The sequence below is a fragment of the Mus musculus genome, chromosome X (assembly GCF_000001635.26).
Source record: "Mus musculus strain C57BL/6J chromosome X, GRCm38.p6 C57BL/6J".
NCBI lineage: Eukaryota > Metazoa > Chordata > Mammalia > Rodentia > Muridae > Mus > Mus musculus.
In genome coordinates this window covers 42,234,765-42,247,371 of record NC_000086.7, presented here as the reverse complement: position 1 = coordinate 42,247,371, position 12,607 = coordinate 42,234,765, and the positions used below count along the sequence as shown (strand labels likewise).

Below are 12,607 nucleotides of genomic sequence, written 5' to 3'. Positions count from 1 at the left end.
TAAATAGTATATAGTACAAATTTATAGTATAACAAACTATATGATAGGGTAAATTAAAATAGCATTTTCTCCACTAAGATTTTATATGCAAAAATCATCTTACCTTTTCTAATCGTCCAGTGGTGTATATCTCCAAATCAAAGTACTGAGGTAACTGCAACAAATTGGTCACCTTTTCTGCATCTACAGAGTACTTTTGGGGGGGAAAAAGATAATGTTAAAAGCATTATAATAATGCTAACTAAGCATAGGCTGTGCCGTTTTGAAAGAACCTGTGACGTATGAGGAACACTGAGTTACCACCACAACTTACTTTAGCTAATAACTGCGGAAGGGCCACAGCAAACAGCTCAGTGATTCTTGTTCTGTCATCCAACTGTGTCTTCTTCTCCTTTGCTGTCAGCACCTGAGGTATCAAAGGTTTCCATAAACATCTACACAATATAGGTGTCAAGTCCTCAAAACTTAATTAATACAAATAAAATAGTAACAACCTTTTAAATTATGGATACAAAGATTTTGAGAAAGAAATCTTATATTATTATAGCCACACTGGTCTCCTTTCATTCCTTTTCAGCCTCTAGAGTCATGGGATTATCAATAAGTACTAACATGTCCAGTCAAAATTTCTCTAATATAAAACTTAAGCCTTAAAAGTAATAGAAAACAATTTGCTCATCATTAAAGAGGGAAGCGATTGGGTACAGTGGTGCACAGTACTCAGGAGTGTGAGGCAGGAGGACAATAGTGAGGGCGAGGGTATTCTAGGCAACTTAGTGAATACAATACTATCTAGCCAGGGCTACATAGCAAGATACTGCAACAATAAAGAACGAGAGATAGATAGATAGATAGATAGATAGATAGATAGATAGATAGATAGATAGATAGATAGATAGATATGAAAAATAACTTAGGGGAAAACCACATAAAATAACAAACACACACAAAAACATTGAATAGTCTTAGAATGAAGATCAAAATCTAATTAGAGAAAAAAATGGTGGAATAAGTGCAAACAGCACTCTGCAAAACCCCTACCAGAAAACTTCCAACCTGTGACTTTAAAAAGAAAAAATAGGTAAGAACGGCAAGGGAGGATAGCTGTGAGCAGCCGGCTTAGGAAACACTAGATAAAATACAAAAGCAACAAATATTACATACTAGAACAGACAGCTCTAAACACAAATATTAGGGAATGGGAAAAAAAAAACACTCATAAACCACCAGGAGATCCAATAAATAAAATAGGGGAAAGCTCCCGTAGCAGGGAGGAGGAAACCCTGCAACCTTTTAGATGAAAACCAACAAGTTGCATAATGAGGTTAGAGCAATAAATTCCTACATGCCATTTCTCTGCACCAGGGCCTATGAAAGCAGACACTGAGGGAGCAGATACTAAATATCTGCAATTAAGCTACTTGGCTAGAAGAGCAGAAAATACAAGTCCACCTCGACCCCTTAGTGTGGGAAACAAGACAGAACCACAGAAACAGGGAACCAGCTCACGGGAACTTCATTTTAACGAAACTCAGTGGAGAAGGAAAACTCAAGGTAAGTCTGCAGACAAAAGTGGTTCAGGTCTTGAAAAGACATTTGCAACTACAATGGTAAACTCAGAATATTAAAAGAAATTGGAGACTCTGACTCTTGGGTGACACCTTCCAAGTTAAAGCTGGCACCAGGGCAGAAAGCAGTTTACCCCTATGGACAACCTGTTTGAAATCCACCAAAACAGATCAGACCAGGTTGAGCAGGTTTCAGCTGATTATTCTCAAACTGGCAAAGTGAAATGGATCACAATCTCATCCTCACAATTAAGTAAATATATTTAATTATAATCTTTAAAGTAAATTTACCGTAATACTTTCTCAACTCCCTGTTTCGAGTTTTTTGTCCCTCCACCAGTACAGTTTTATTCTGTTAAACAAATTCCTGGTCATACAAAGTTCATTTTCTTTACTTTCCTATCCTCAGTGACTAATACCCAATTGCACATTATTCTATAAATGTTCTTTTATTCTGCATAAGTGGTTGGATTTGAAAAAGCAATTATTTTCAACCATTACTCTATGTTAACACCAGGCCTGTCCATAACTAGCTATGGAAGCTAGCACAGTTATATTCTCTTGGAGTGGTGATTCAGGTCATGTGTCCTCAGCACGTGGACTCAATGTTACAATCTAGTCCTATTAAAACACTTTAATAATACGTACCCTGAAAGCATAACAATGATCTCACTAACAACCTAATCCAAATATATAAATCCCAATGCAGAAACGCAGTATACATGAAAATCGGGGCAACGACCCCCCACCAATCGCACAGTGATGGCTTCCAAACAGAGTAAATTGGATGAAATAGCAAAGGATTTTTAAAAATGGTTAAGAATGTTCAATAAAACCAGAGGGGATACAAATCAATTTTGCGATAAATTCAAAGAAAAAAGCAAATGAATGAAATAAGGAAGGCAATAGAGAAAAAGAATTCAATAAAGCTAGAAACAATGAAAACCTCAAATTGCAATGTTAGAAATAAAAAACTTGAAGTAGAGAACTAAGTGGAAAGCATAATAATGTATAAAGAGAATCAAGTAGAACACAGAGGACCCTGGTTTGAAGACAAGATAACTGAATCAGAATATTAAGACAACAAAAAGCTTAATAAGAAAATACAAACATGTAAGGTATTCAGAAAAATCGGATTTAGCCATGTGCCTTTAATTTCTGCACTTGGAAGGCAGAGGCAGGAGGATCTCTAAGTTCCATGCCAGTCTACAGAGTGTCACACTACAACCAGGACTGTTCCACTGAAAAACCCTGTCTTAAAATAAAAAGATTGGACTTATAGGAATCTTGGACATACTTGTAAAAACAAGCTCAGGGAATAAAAAACTAATAAAATAATAGCAGGAAAATTCCCAAGTTTAGGGAAAGATATTGTCAAGCAGATGCAAAACAACTTAGAATGCCAAAACAGATCAGAAAAGAAAACAATTTCCCATATGATATTATACATATATTATTTCTTTTATAGAAAATAGTCTATAAAAGAAAGAAAAAAGAGTGAAAGCCGGAAGACTAAAGCATTACATCATCTAGAAAGGCAAGCCAATGAGAAAACCAGCACTGACAACCAAAGTCTCTAAATGCCAGGACAGCATACAACACATAGAAGGCTCAGAAAGAAACAACTAGCACAGCTGGCAACCCAGATTATAATATCTAGCAGTGCGAGGGTAAGTAACAGAAATAAAAATTGTCAATTGTAAACACAAATTAAAGGCATAAAGAGATCAGGAGTGCTACAAAAGTTAATGTGAAGATATCTTTACACATTTGAGAAGAAAACAGCAAAGAATAAAATGCACTAAATAATCAAGAGACTAAAAAGTCTACCAACATCGAAACAATGAGTTTAAGGGAATAGTGCCTCTAAATAGAAACTTAATGTTAATAAACTCAATTCTCAAAACAAAATATAGACTACCAGATTTCTTTAAGAAGCTCCATTCATTTGGTGATTCCAACAGCTTTACAACCTACCAACTTGTAAAGACAACTAACAGTCCAGGGTGCAAGGATAGACGAAAACATTCTGAGCAAATGGAACTATGGAAAAGGGGCTTTACATAGCCATATTAATATCAGGCAAATTAAGCTTAAAACTGACATTATTTGCAATAAATTACTTATTAAGTAAACAATCTCTCACGATGTAAAAACTCTAAGCAAACATACATATATTTCATGAGACCAACACAACTGGATGTAGATGGAATACCAACATCACCAGAGTAAAAGTGGAGAACTGAACAGCCTCCTCTCACCAAACAGGTCATTTAAAAAAGGAGAAAAAGGAAAAAGAAATTAATTAATCATCAATTTATAAATGTATCAGAGCTAAATGATAATAGAAATCAAGTAGAAATCTACAGAGCATTCAATCCAAAGACTATAGAATATACATGCCCCTTAGCAGTACATAAAACATGCTCTGAAACAGATCATAATGTAAGCAAGTCTTAACAAACACAAGGGAAGTACAAGCCATGGCTTATATTCTATCTGGTAAGAGTGGACTACAACTAGAAAGCAAAGGCCAGAGAAACTAAAGAAAAAAATTATAAACTTATGGAAACTAAATAAAAAACTACTGAATGATAAATCAGTAACTAAAAGGGGATATTTTTTTTTGGTTCTGTTTTTGAAAGAAGGAAAAATCTAAAATATTCAGAATTCAATGAGAATGAAAACACACCATATCAGACCAAGAGGCAAAAAACATACAAAGAGAACAGTGCTAGGAGAAGTTTATAGCCATGAATAGCTAACACTTTTTAAAAATTACATAGATCTCAAATAACTGGAGATTCAGTAAAGAAGGACAAGGCAACCCAAAATCAGTAGATAGGAAGAAACAGTAATAGATCAGGACGGGCTGGAGAGATGACCCAGCAGCTAGAGCAGAACTGAACCCAAGTTCTACAAGGCCAGCACTACATCAGGCAGGTCACAACTGCCTGCAAATCCAGCTCCAGCACTTTCACCTCTGTGAGCACTTGCACCCACAAGATACGTATAAACACAGCCAACAACACATGCACAGAAATAAAAGTCTTTAAAAAGAAGATCAGGACAGGAATCGGTGAAATAGAACTATAAAGAGCAATTACGTTACAGTTGAAATTACTTTAATCCCAGTCCGGGGTTTCTACAACAACCAAGAATCAATGGAGCAAAAGAATTTATTCATTAAAAAGATAAAGTTGACAAACCTTTAGCCAAACTAACCAAAAGAAAGAAAAATTCTACTGATAAAATTAGAGATAAAAGGGGGAGACATCACCACAGATACTAATGATTCAACAGGGAATATTGAAAAACAGATTTTAGTAAATTTGAAAATGTTTAAGATATTGAGAAACTTCTAGACTATATGATCTGCCAAACAACTTAAACAGACCTGTAACAATGAGGTTGAAACTGCATTAAGTCTCCGAACTAAGACCTCAATGCTCCTAAAATTATTTATGACAGAAACCACAAAAAGATGATGAAGCCACTGTTAATCTACTATCAAAACCAGAGAAAGATACACACTATAGGCCAATTATATTGATGAAATAGACGTAAAGATGAATGGGATTCATTTTTGCAGATTCAAGGATAATTTGACATGTGTGAATAAACAAATGTAAAAATCTGTCACACAAGTAGACTCAAGAACATAAATTACATAGAAACAGAAACAGAAATGGTTTATGACAAAGCCTCCATGATAAAAACTCTGAAGAACCAATGAGGAATATACCACAGCATACAGTTTGCCAATAGAAATCTACAGCACTACATATGCAGCTAGAGACACAAGCTCTGGGGTACTGGTTAGTTCATATTGTTGTTCCACATATAGGGTTGCAGATCCCTTTAGCTCCTTGGGTACTTTCTCTATCTCCTCCAATGGGGGCCCTGTGATCCATCCAATAGCTGACTGTGAGCATCCACTTCTGTGTTTGCCAGGCACTGGTATAGCCTCACACGAGACAGCTATATCAGGGTCCCTTCAGCAAAATCTTGTTGGCATATGCAATAGTGTCTGGGTTTAGTGGCTGTTTATGGGATGGATCCCCGGGTGGGGCAGTTTCTGGATAGTCTTTCCTTCCATCTCAGCTCCAAACTAACTGCATATGTAGCAGAAGAAGGCCTAGTCAGCCATCATTGGGAAGAGAGGCCCTTGGTTTTGTGAAGATTATATGCCCCAGTACAGGGGAATGCCAGGAAGCAGCAGTGGGTGGGTTAGGGAGCAGGGTGGGGGAAGAGTATAGCATTTGAAATGTAAATGAAGAAAATATCTTTTAAAAAAGATACGAAAGAAAGAAAGAAAGAAAGAAAGAAAGAAAGGAAGGAAGGAAGGAAGGAAGGAAGGAAGGAAGGAAGGAAGAAAGAAAGAAAGAAAGAAAGAAAGAAAGAAAGAAAGAAAGAAAGAAAGAAAGAAAGAAAGAAAGAAAGAAAGAAACCTACAGCACAGGCTGGAGAGGATCTGCAGGTAAATACGCTTGCCACATAAAACTGCAGAACCTCAGTTCAATCCTGGGAAGCAACATAAAGAGAGGAGGATGTGACAGCCAACACTGACTAAATTGCTAAAAACACAAAGCATTTCCTACTGTACTCTTCTTCAATGTAATGCTTCAAGTTTTACAGAAAAAAAAAAATCAAAGTGATACAAATAGAAAAGAAATTAGGCAAATGATCTGTATTTACAAATCCTGTATATAAACGCACTAGAGCTCACCCCCCCCCCAAAAAAAATCTTCCTAGGATTTTTTAAACTTTATATGTTTAAAATTTTTTAAACATATAAAACTCAAATGCCTTCATACATAAAAGTAACAAACTCGAAAAGAAATGAAGACCAAATCTCATTCTTAGTAGCTTCAAAAAATAAAGTATCTTGGAATGAAACTAGCAAAGAATGTCAAAGACCTATATAATAATTTCCAAAGGAAAGAATTTAAAGTATTAAGAATACACAGACCTAAGCAGGTCCCTCGCTCCAAGGCTCCTGGAAGGAACATTGTAGGAGAGAACAGAAAGAATATAAGCTGGAAGATGAGGAGAAATGCTGTAAGAGTTTGTTTTCTCAACAGGGTGTGATCAGTGCACTGTGGTTACTTGCACAAGACAGTTTTACAAAATTCCCTCAGCAATTGAGGAGAGGTTCATAAAGCCCTACTTAGCCCAAGGGAGCTACTAGGGGTTAACAGTTGCTAGAGAAGGGCGAGTCATTTAGCTCACAGATATAGTCGGGTACTTAGGTAAGTGGCCTCCGCTCAGGCATATAACCTCCCACTCTAGTTCACATAGGAAACCCCAATGAATAGAAGTACCCACAAGAAAATAAATCAAAAAGACATGAAAAAAAAGAGAGTTCACTGAAAAGGAGTTCAGCAGGAGAGGGACTATAATGGGTAAAAGTAATGATATGCATCATATACGTGTATAAAATAGAAAGAATAAATAGTGACGTAAGAATTAAAATATCAATGAGAAAATAACTTCACAATGCAATGACAAATATTTATAGGTACCAGTCAGAATATTGTTCACTAAAATATGTAGATATATTTTGAGAATTCTAGGATGTAATAGTGAAAGAACAAGATTCAAAATGTTTAAGTAGGACAAAGGTGCCCAGAAAGCATATGGAAGCTCAGGAAAAGGAAGGATCCACTGTGGAAAAGGTTGGTTTACTTGATAGGTTTTTTTTTTCCTTATAGTCATGTGCATTATTTTTCCAATACATGTAAATTGCTGTTCTAAAATATTTAACTTTTTTATAACTGACAAGAGAGAGAGAGAGAGAGAGAGAGAGAGAGAGAGAGAGAGAGAGAGAGAGACACTGACTGACTGACTGACTGAATGACTGACTGACTAACTTGGGCATGGTGGGAGAGTATCTTTAATCTTACAATTGGGACTTATAAGCAAATGGATCCTTTGAATAAGAGGATATCCCAGTCTACAAAGGAAGTTCCAGACCAGACTGGGGAGGTCTCAAGAAGGAAGGTAGGGGGAAATGGAAAAATATAACAAAATGGAGAGACTTCCTATGTTCACAAGAGCCAGAAATAACAGCATGAATTTGGTTTTATTGCTGAAAGTAATCTACAAATCAATTTAATTTCCATCAAAGATTATAATGACATTTTTCACATAAATTGAAGGAAACAAACTTAAAATTCATAAAGAAGCATAAATGACATCTGATCAAAGAGAGCAATACCAGAATTGTCAGCACAATGAATTTCAATATATCCTATAGAGGCACAGTGACAAAATCACAACATCAGTACAAAAACAACACTGGGGTAGAATTGAGGGCTTTAGAGTCAAATACTGATAACACTAAAAAACACCTACAACCACCTGATTTTTGACAAACGTGCCTGGGAAATACAATGGAGAAAAGATATCATGTTAAATAAAGACTGCTAAGAGAACTAGATATCCACTTGTAAATGACTAAAGCTATAACTGAATCTCTCAGTACCAAACTCAGTTCAAAATGGGTGAACGATATTAATTTAAGACATCCAGAGATCCATCCCATGATCAGCTTCCAAACGCTGACAACATTGCATACACTAGTAAGATTTTGCTGAAAGGACCCAGTTATAGCTCTCTCTTGTGAGACTATGCCGGGGCCTAGCAAACACAGAAGTGGATGCTCACAGTCAGCTAATGGATGGATCACAGGGCTCCCAATGGAGGAGCTAGAGAAAGTACCCAAGGAGCTAAAGGGATCTGCAACCCTATAGGTGGAACAACATTATGAACTAACCAGTACCCCGGAGCTCTTGACTCTAGCTGCATATGTATCAAAAGATGGCCTAGTCGGCCATCACTGGAAAGAGAGGCCCATTGGACTTGCAAACTTTATATGCCCCAGTACAGGGGAACGCCAGGGCCAAAAAGGGGGAGTGGGTGGGTAGGGGAGTGGGGTGGGGGGAGGGTATGTGGGACTTTTGGGATAGCACTGGAAATGTAAATGAGCTAAATACCTAATAAAAAATGGGAAAAAAAAAGACATGAATGTCAAAAGCCATAGGAGAAAACAGGTGTGAGGATTGGCATAGGACTTTCTGAAAAGACTGAACAGGGCTCGAAAAGCTAGGGAATGCAAGAATTAAGAAATAGAACTACATAAAGGAAAAAAAGAACCCAATGTCTTCAGCTAAAATGGACCAAGTGAGTGAGAAGTATTAACCGGCAGAAAAGCTTTACTAGCTATGAACTTGACAGACGATTACTACCGAAAATATCTAATAAATTCACTTTGACCATAAGTGGAATAACTTAACGAATGGGCAGTACTCGGATCAGGAAGTACAAATAGCCAATAAACAAGAAAATATGTCCCACAAACCTAGCCATCAAAGACAGACAAGTTAAGACTGAAATTCTATCTAACCCTAATCAAAATTGCTTCAATTATAAGAAGAGTTAACAAATATAAGAACTATGGAAATCAGTATAGAGGCTCCTCAAGAAATGAAAACTAGCTAAAGAATCAGTCTGGGGATCCAAAAAGTTTTCCTCAGACAAAAGAATGAAGGGATACTACACGCACGAAAATGAATTCAATTGGAGACACGATGCAAAATGAAAACCTCAGAAAGCAAATATTCTATATTTTCTCTCCCTTGTGAATTCTACATATTCTGTTAAGTATGTAAAATCATATGTGAATACAGGACCTGAGATAGAAGCAACAGGATCTGCAAGAACTAATGGATATACCAGGAGGGAAAAGAGACATGCCAAGCATTTGACACACGTGGATGAAAATAGATAATTATACAAAACCACCAATATAAACAAATACATACTAATTTATTTTTAAAAGTTCAGGACAATTATTCAAATCTTGCTTTGGATAGGAAGAGAAATAGTTAAGCACATAAAATCTATCTTTTGGTGCTTGCATATCAATGATATTAACTTATTTTAACTTACTCCATGTTGTGGGACATGAGGCAAAGATCATCAGTTCAGAATTCTAATTTGCTACCCATAATTAGAAAAACAGAGATAAAACAAAATTAAGAATAGTAAAAAAAAAAAAAAAAAAAAAAACAGAACTAGGGGCTAGGGGTGTAGCTCAGTGTAGAGCACTTGCCTAGCAATGCCCTGGGTTCATTCCACGGCACTGCAAAAAAGATGATTAAATAATTAAAAAAGGAGTAACGAAAACAGAAATAGAACAAAATACAGATTGTATCATAAAACTGGTTAAGTATTATTTCATGAAATTTTGTTACACAGAGATATACATATATTTGCATGTCACAATATAAAAATGCACTTTGGTGGTTTACAATCAAACATTTGAAATTCTACGGAGTTGCCGGAATTTGTGAACTTCTCAATAAATTATTAAAATTTGAACGCTGAAAATAGGAATTACTTCATTATCCTGAACCAGCATCTGCTTCATTCAGAATTCCATATTATAATAAAAATTTGAACTTCTAAGTAAAGCAAAATACACATATGTAGTACTCTACATGAACATACTACATTTGGTCTTGAAGAGTGTCATCCATCGGATGTATCAACAAAGGCCTTCTGGGAAATCAACTTTTTCAAATTGCTACCACTTTAGAATTATTTATGAGATAACATATATGTGTGTAAACGTAATTAGAAAAGTAAAAGTAAAAATCAAGTATTTTTGTTCCATGGTCAAAATAGGCTTAAAAATATTCCAAATATAGAGAAATGAAGTTCAGAATAATAAAAACTGGCATACCCTTTTTCCTGTCCCTCTTCCCACGGGAGGATGACATTCAGCTGCTTGTCTAATAGTACAAAGCATTATTTCAATCAAAGCACTCTCTTGTCTGTCTGTTAGAGCTAAAAAAGAAAATCAGAAAGAGTTAACCTATTTCTTTCGATATATGCCTCTTGTAACTATTATGTAAGTTTCTTCTGTCTATGCACAGAGACTGACCTCATATACAAAAGAGAATCCATTCTTATCACAGAAAAGACTAGAACAAGTCAAATCTCACCTTTCTAAATATCAGAATTCTGATTAAGTTTGCTGTTTATATATATATGCAAAAGAAAGTATGAACTTGAGCAACATATACACACGATATATAGGTGTATATATGTGTATGTGTGTGTATACACGCACTATCAAACCTGGCTAAAAACACTAAATTTTGATAGCTATTAAATCTTTGTACATCATACAATATTCATATATGTGAATATGAGACAGGAAATATGTTTCAGAATTAGGGTTCGTTCCACATTGTACAAGACCTTGAGTTTGGTTCCCAACACTCCCAAAAACAATGATAGAAAATGAACATTAATAAGAATGTGCAGAATTTGCAAGATCTATTCCAAAACAGTACGGACAAAGAAGAAAATAATGAGATGCCCTTACCTTCCTCTCCACTAAGAGGCTCTTCTAATAACAAGCTATTCATACATTCCCAGTCTTTCAGGAGCTCAGTAGCACAATCCCACATGCTGTCCACAAGGTAAGCTGCATGCTCGTGTAACTACAATTGAAAAGGGAAACCTCTTAGACAAATAGCACACCAGCCTCAGGACAAAAGAACAAACCATCTGTCCGGACCATGTTAAAATCTTAAAACAAAATCTGGTTCGGGGGAACAAACAGATTAAAGTGTAGAGAGCTGCTGGACTGTGCTGTATAAAGGCAACCATTATACTACCGCTTACCTTAAAAGTTATTTTACAAAAAGACTAACTACATTGCTTATTTCGAACTTTTCTTAATTCTTAGTTATACTATGATTTTAAAAAGACTATATACTTTTCTTAATTCTTAGTTATACTATGATTTTAAAAAGACTAATAATATTCTCCAAATTGGTTGAAGGGTTGAGCTTCATCATGAAACCAAAGAATTTGGAGAATATTATTCATTTCTGAAACTATAAAGACAAGTATGTTTCATTAAAAGAGAAAGAATACCAACAACTACAAAATTGAATTCAGCGATATACAAAAATGAGCATGGTTTGCTGATAACTGAAATAAAGAAAAACATTTATATAATGGAAAACAAAAACAAATATATAATATGAAGCCTAAATAAAATTGAATTTTGAGACCTCATAAAGTATTTAACAGACAGAATGCTAACTTCATGAAGACTAATGGAAATCATTTTCTATATTAATGTTAATACAAGACATGAAGCTAGGTGTTGTGGCTCACATGTATAATCTCACCACTTAAACTAAGGCACAGATGGGCATGGTAGCACATACCTTTTATCCTAGCACTCTGCAGGCAGAGGCAGGCCAGTCTAGCATACAGAGTGAGTTCCAGGACAGCGAGAGGGATACATGTAGAAAGAATCTTTGTCTCAAAATAATGGGGAGGGGGGTACCTACTTGAGGCAAAGGCACATGGATTGGCACAAGATCATGGTGTCTGAGCTACATAGCGAGTTCCACACCAGCCTAGCTAGGATACAGTGTGAGATTCTGTCTCAAACATTAAGAAGCATTAATTTTGAGACCTTACAATGTTCTAAGTTGTTCAGAGACAGAGATTGTCTCAGGTCTTCATGTGGGTTCTGAACAACTAGAACAGGGGCTATTCCAAAAGTTGCTACCTATAAGTGGGGTGTGTTCTTCTAGCTGGGCTGCCTTGTCTGGCCTCAGTGGGAGAGGAAGAGCCGACCCTTGCAGAGATTTGAAGTGCCAGGGTCGGGGATACCCACTTGGAGGACAAGAGTAGGAGGGGATAGGAGGATTGTGGGAGGAGGAGACCAGAAGGGGGGCAGTGGGTAGGATATAAGGTGAATAAGTAAAAAATAAATAAATTTTTAAAACTCTTACCTACTCAGAAAAATTGATTAACCTAACCAAGATTATACAATCAGTATTGAGAGGAATACAGTTGCGAATAATTCCCAAAATTATAAATAAATCATAATTATTGAACACCTATCTTATACAATTAAAAGTAGAATGAATAGATTTCTGCTGCATTCAGTATTTCATAATCTGTAAGATTTTAGATATCTATCATTTCAATACCATAATATA

General features: G+C 35.9%; 1 protein-coding gene across 13 annotated transcripts in view; it reads right to left on the bottom strand.

Annotated features, from left to right (window-relative positions):
* The window catches only part of Stag2 (stromal antigen 2), a 127,890-nt gene that overhangs the window by 29,815 nt on the left and 85,468 nt on the right, over positions 1 to 12,607 (bottom strand). For all 13 annotated transcript variants that reach the window (XM_011250984.3, NM_001077712.2, XM_030251277.1 and 10 more), the window contains 4 exons: positions 10,966 to 11,083; positions 10,318 to 10,421; positions 314 to 406; positions 104 to 193 (listed from right to left, as the gene is read on the bottom strand). In XM_011250984.3, coding sequence (XP_011249286.1) covers positions 104 to 193; positions 314 to 406; positions 10,318 to 10,421; positions 10,966 to 11,083 — 405 coding nt within the window. The remainder of the gene's footprint in view (positions 1 to 103; positions 194 to 313; positions 407 to 10,317; positions 10,422 to 10,965; positions 11,084 to 12,607) is intronic.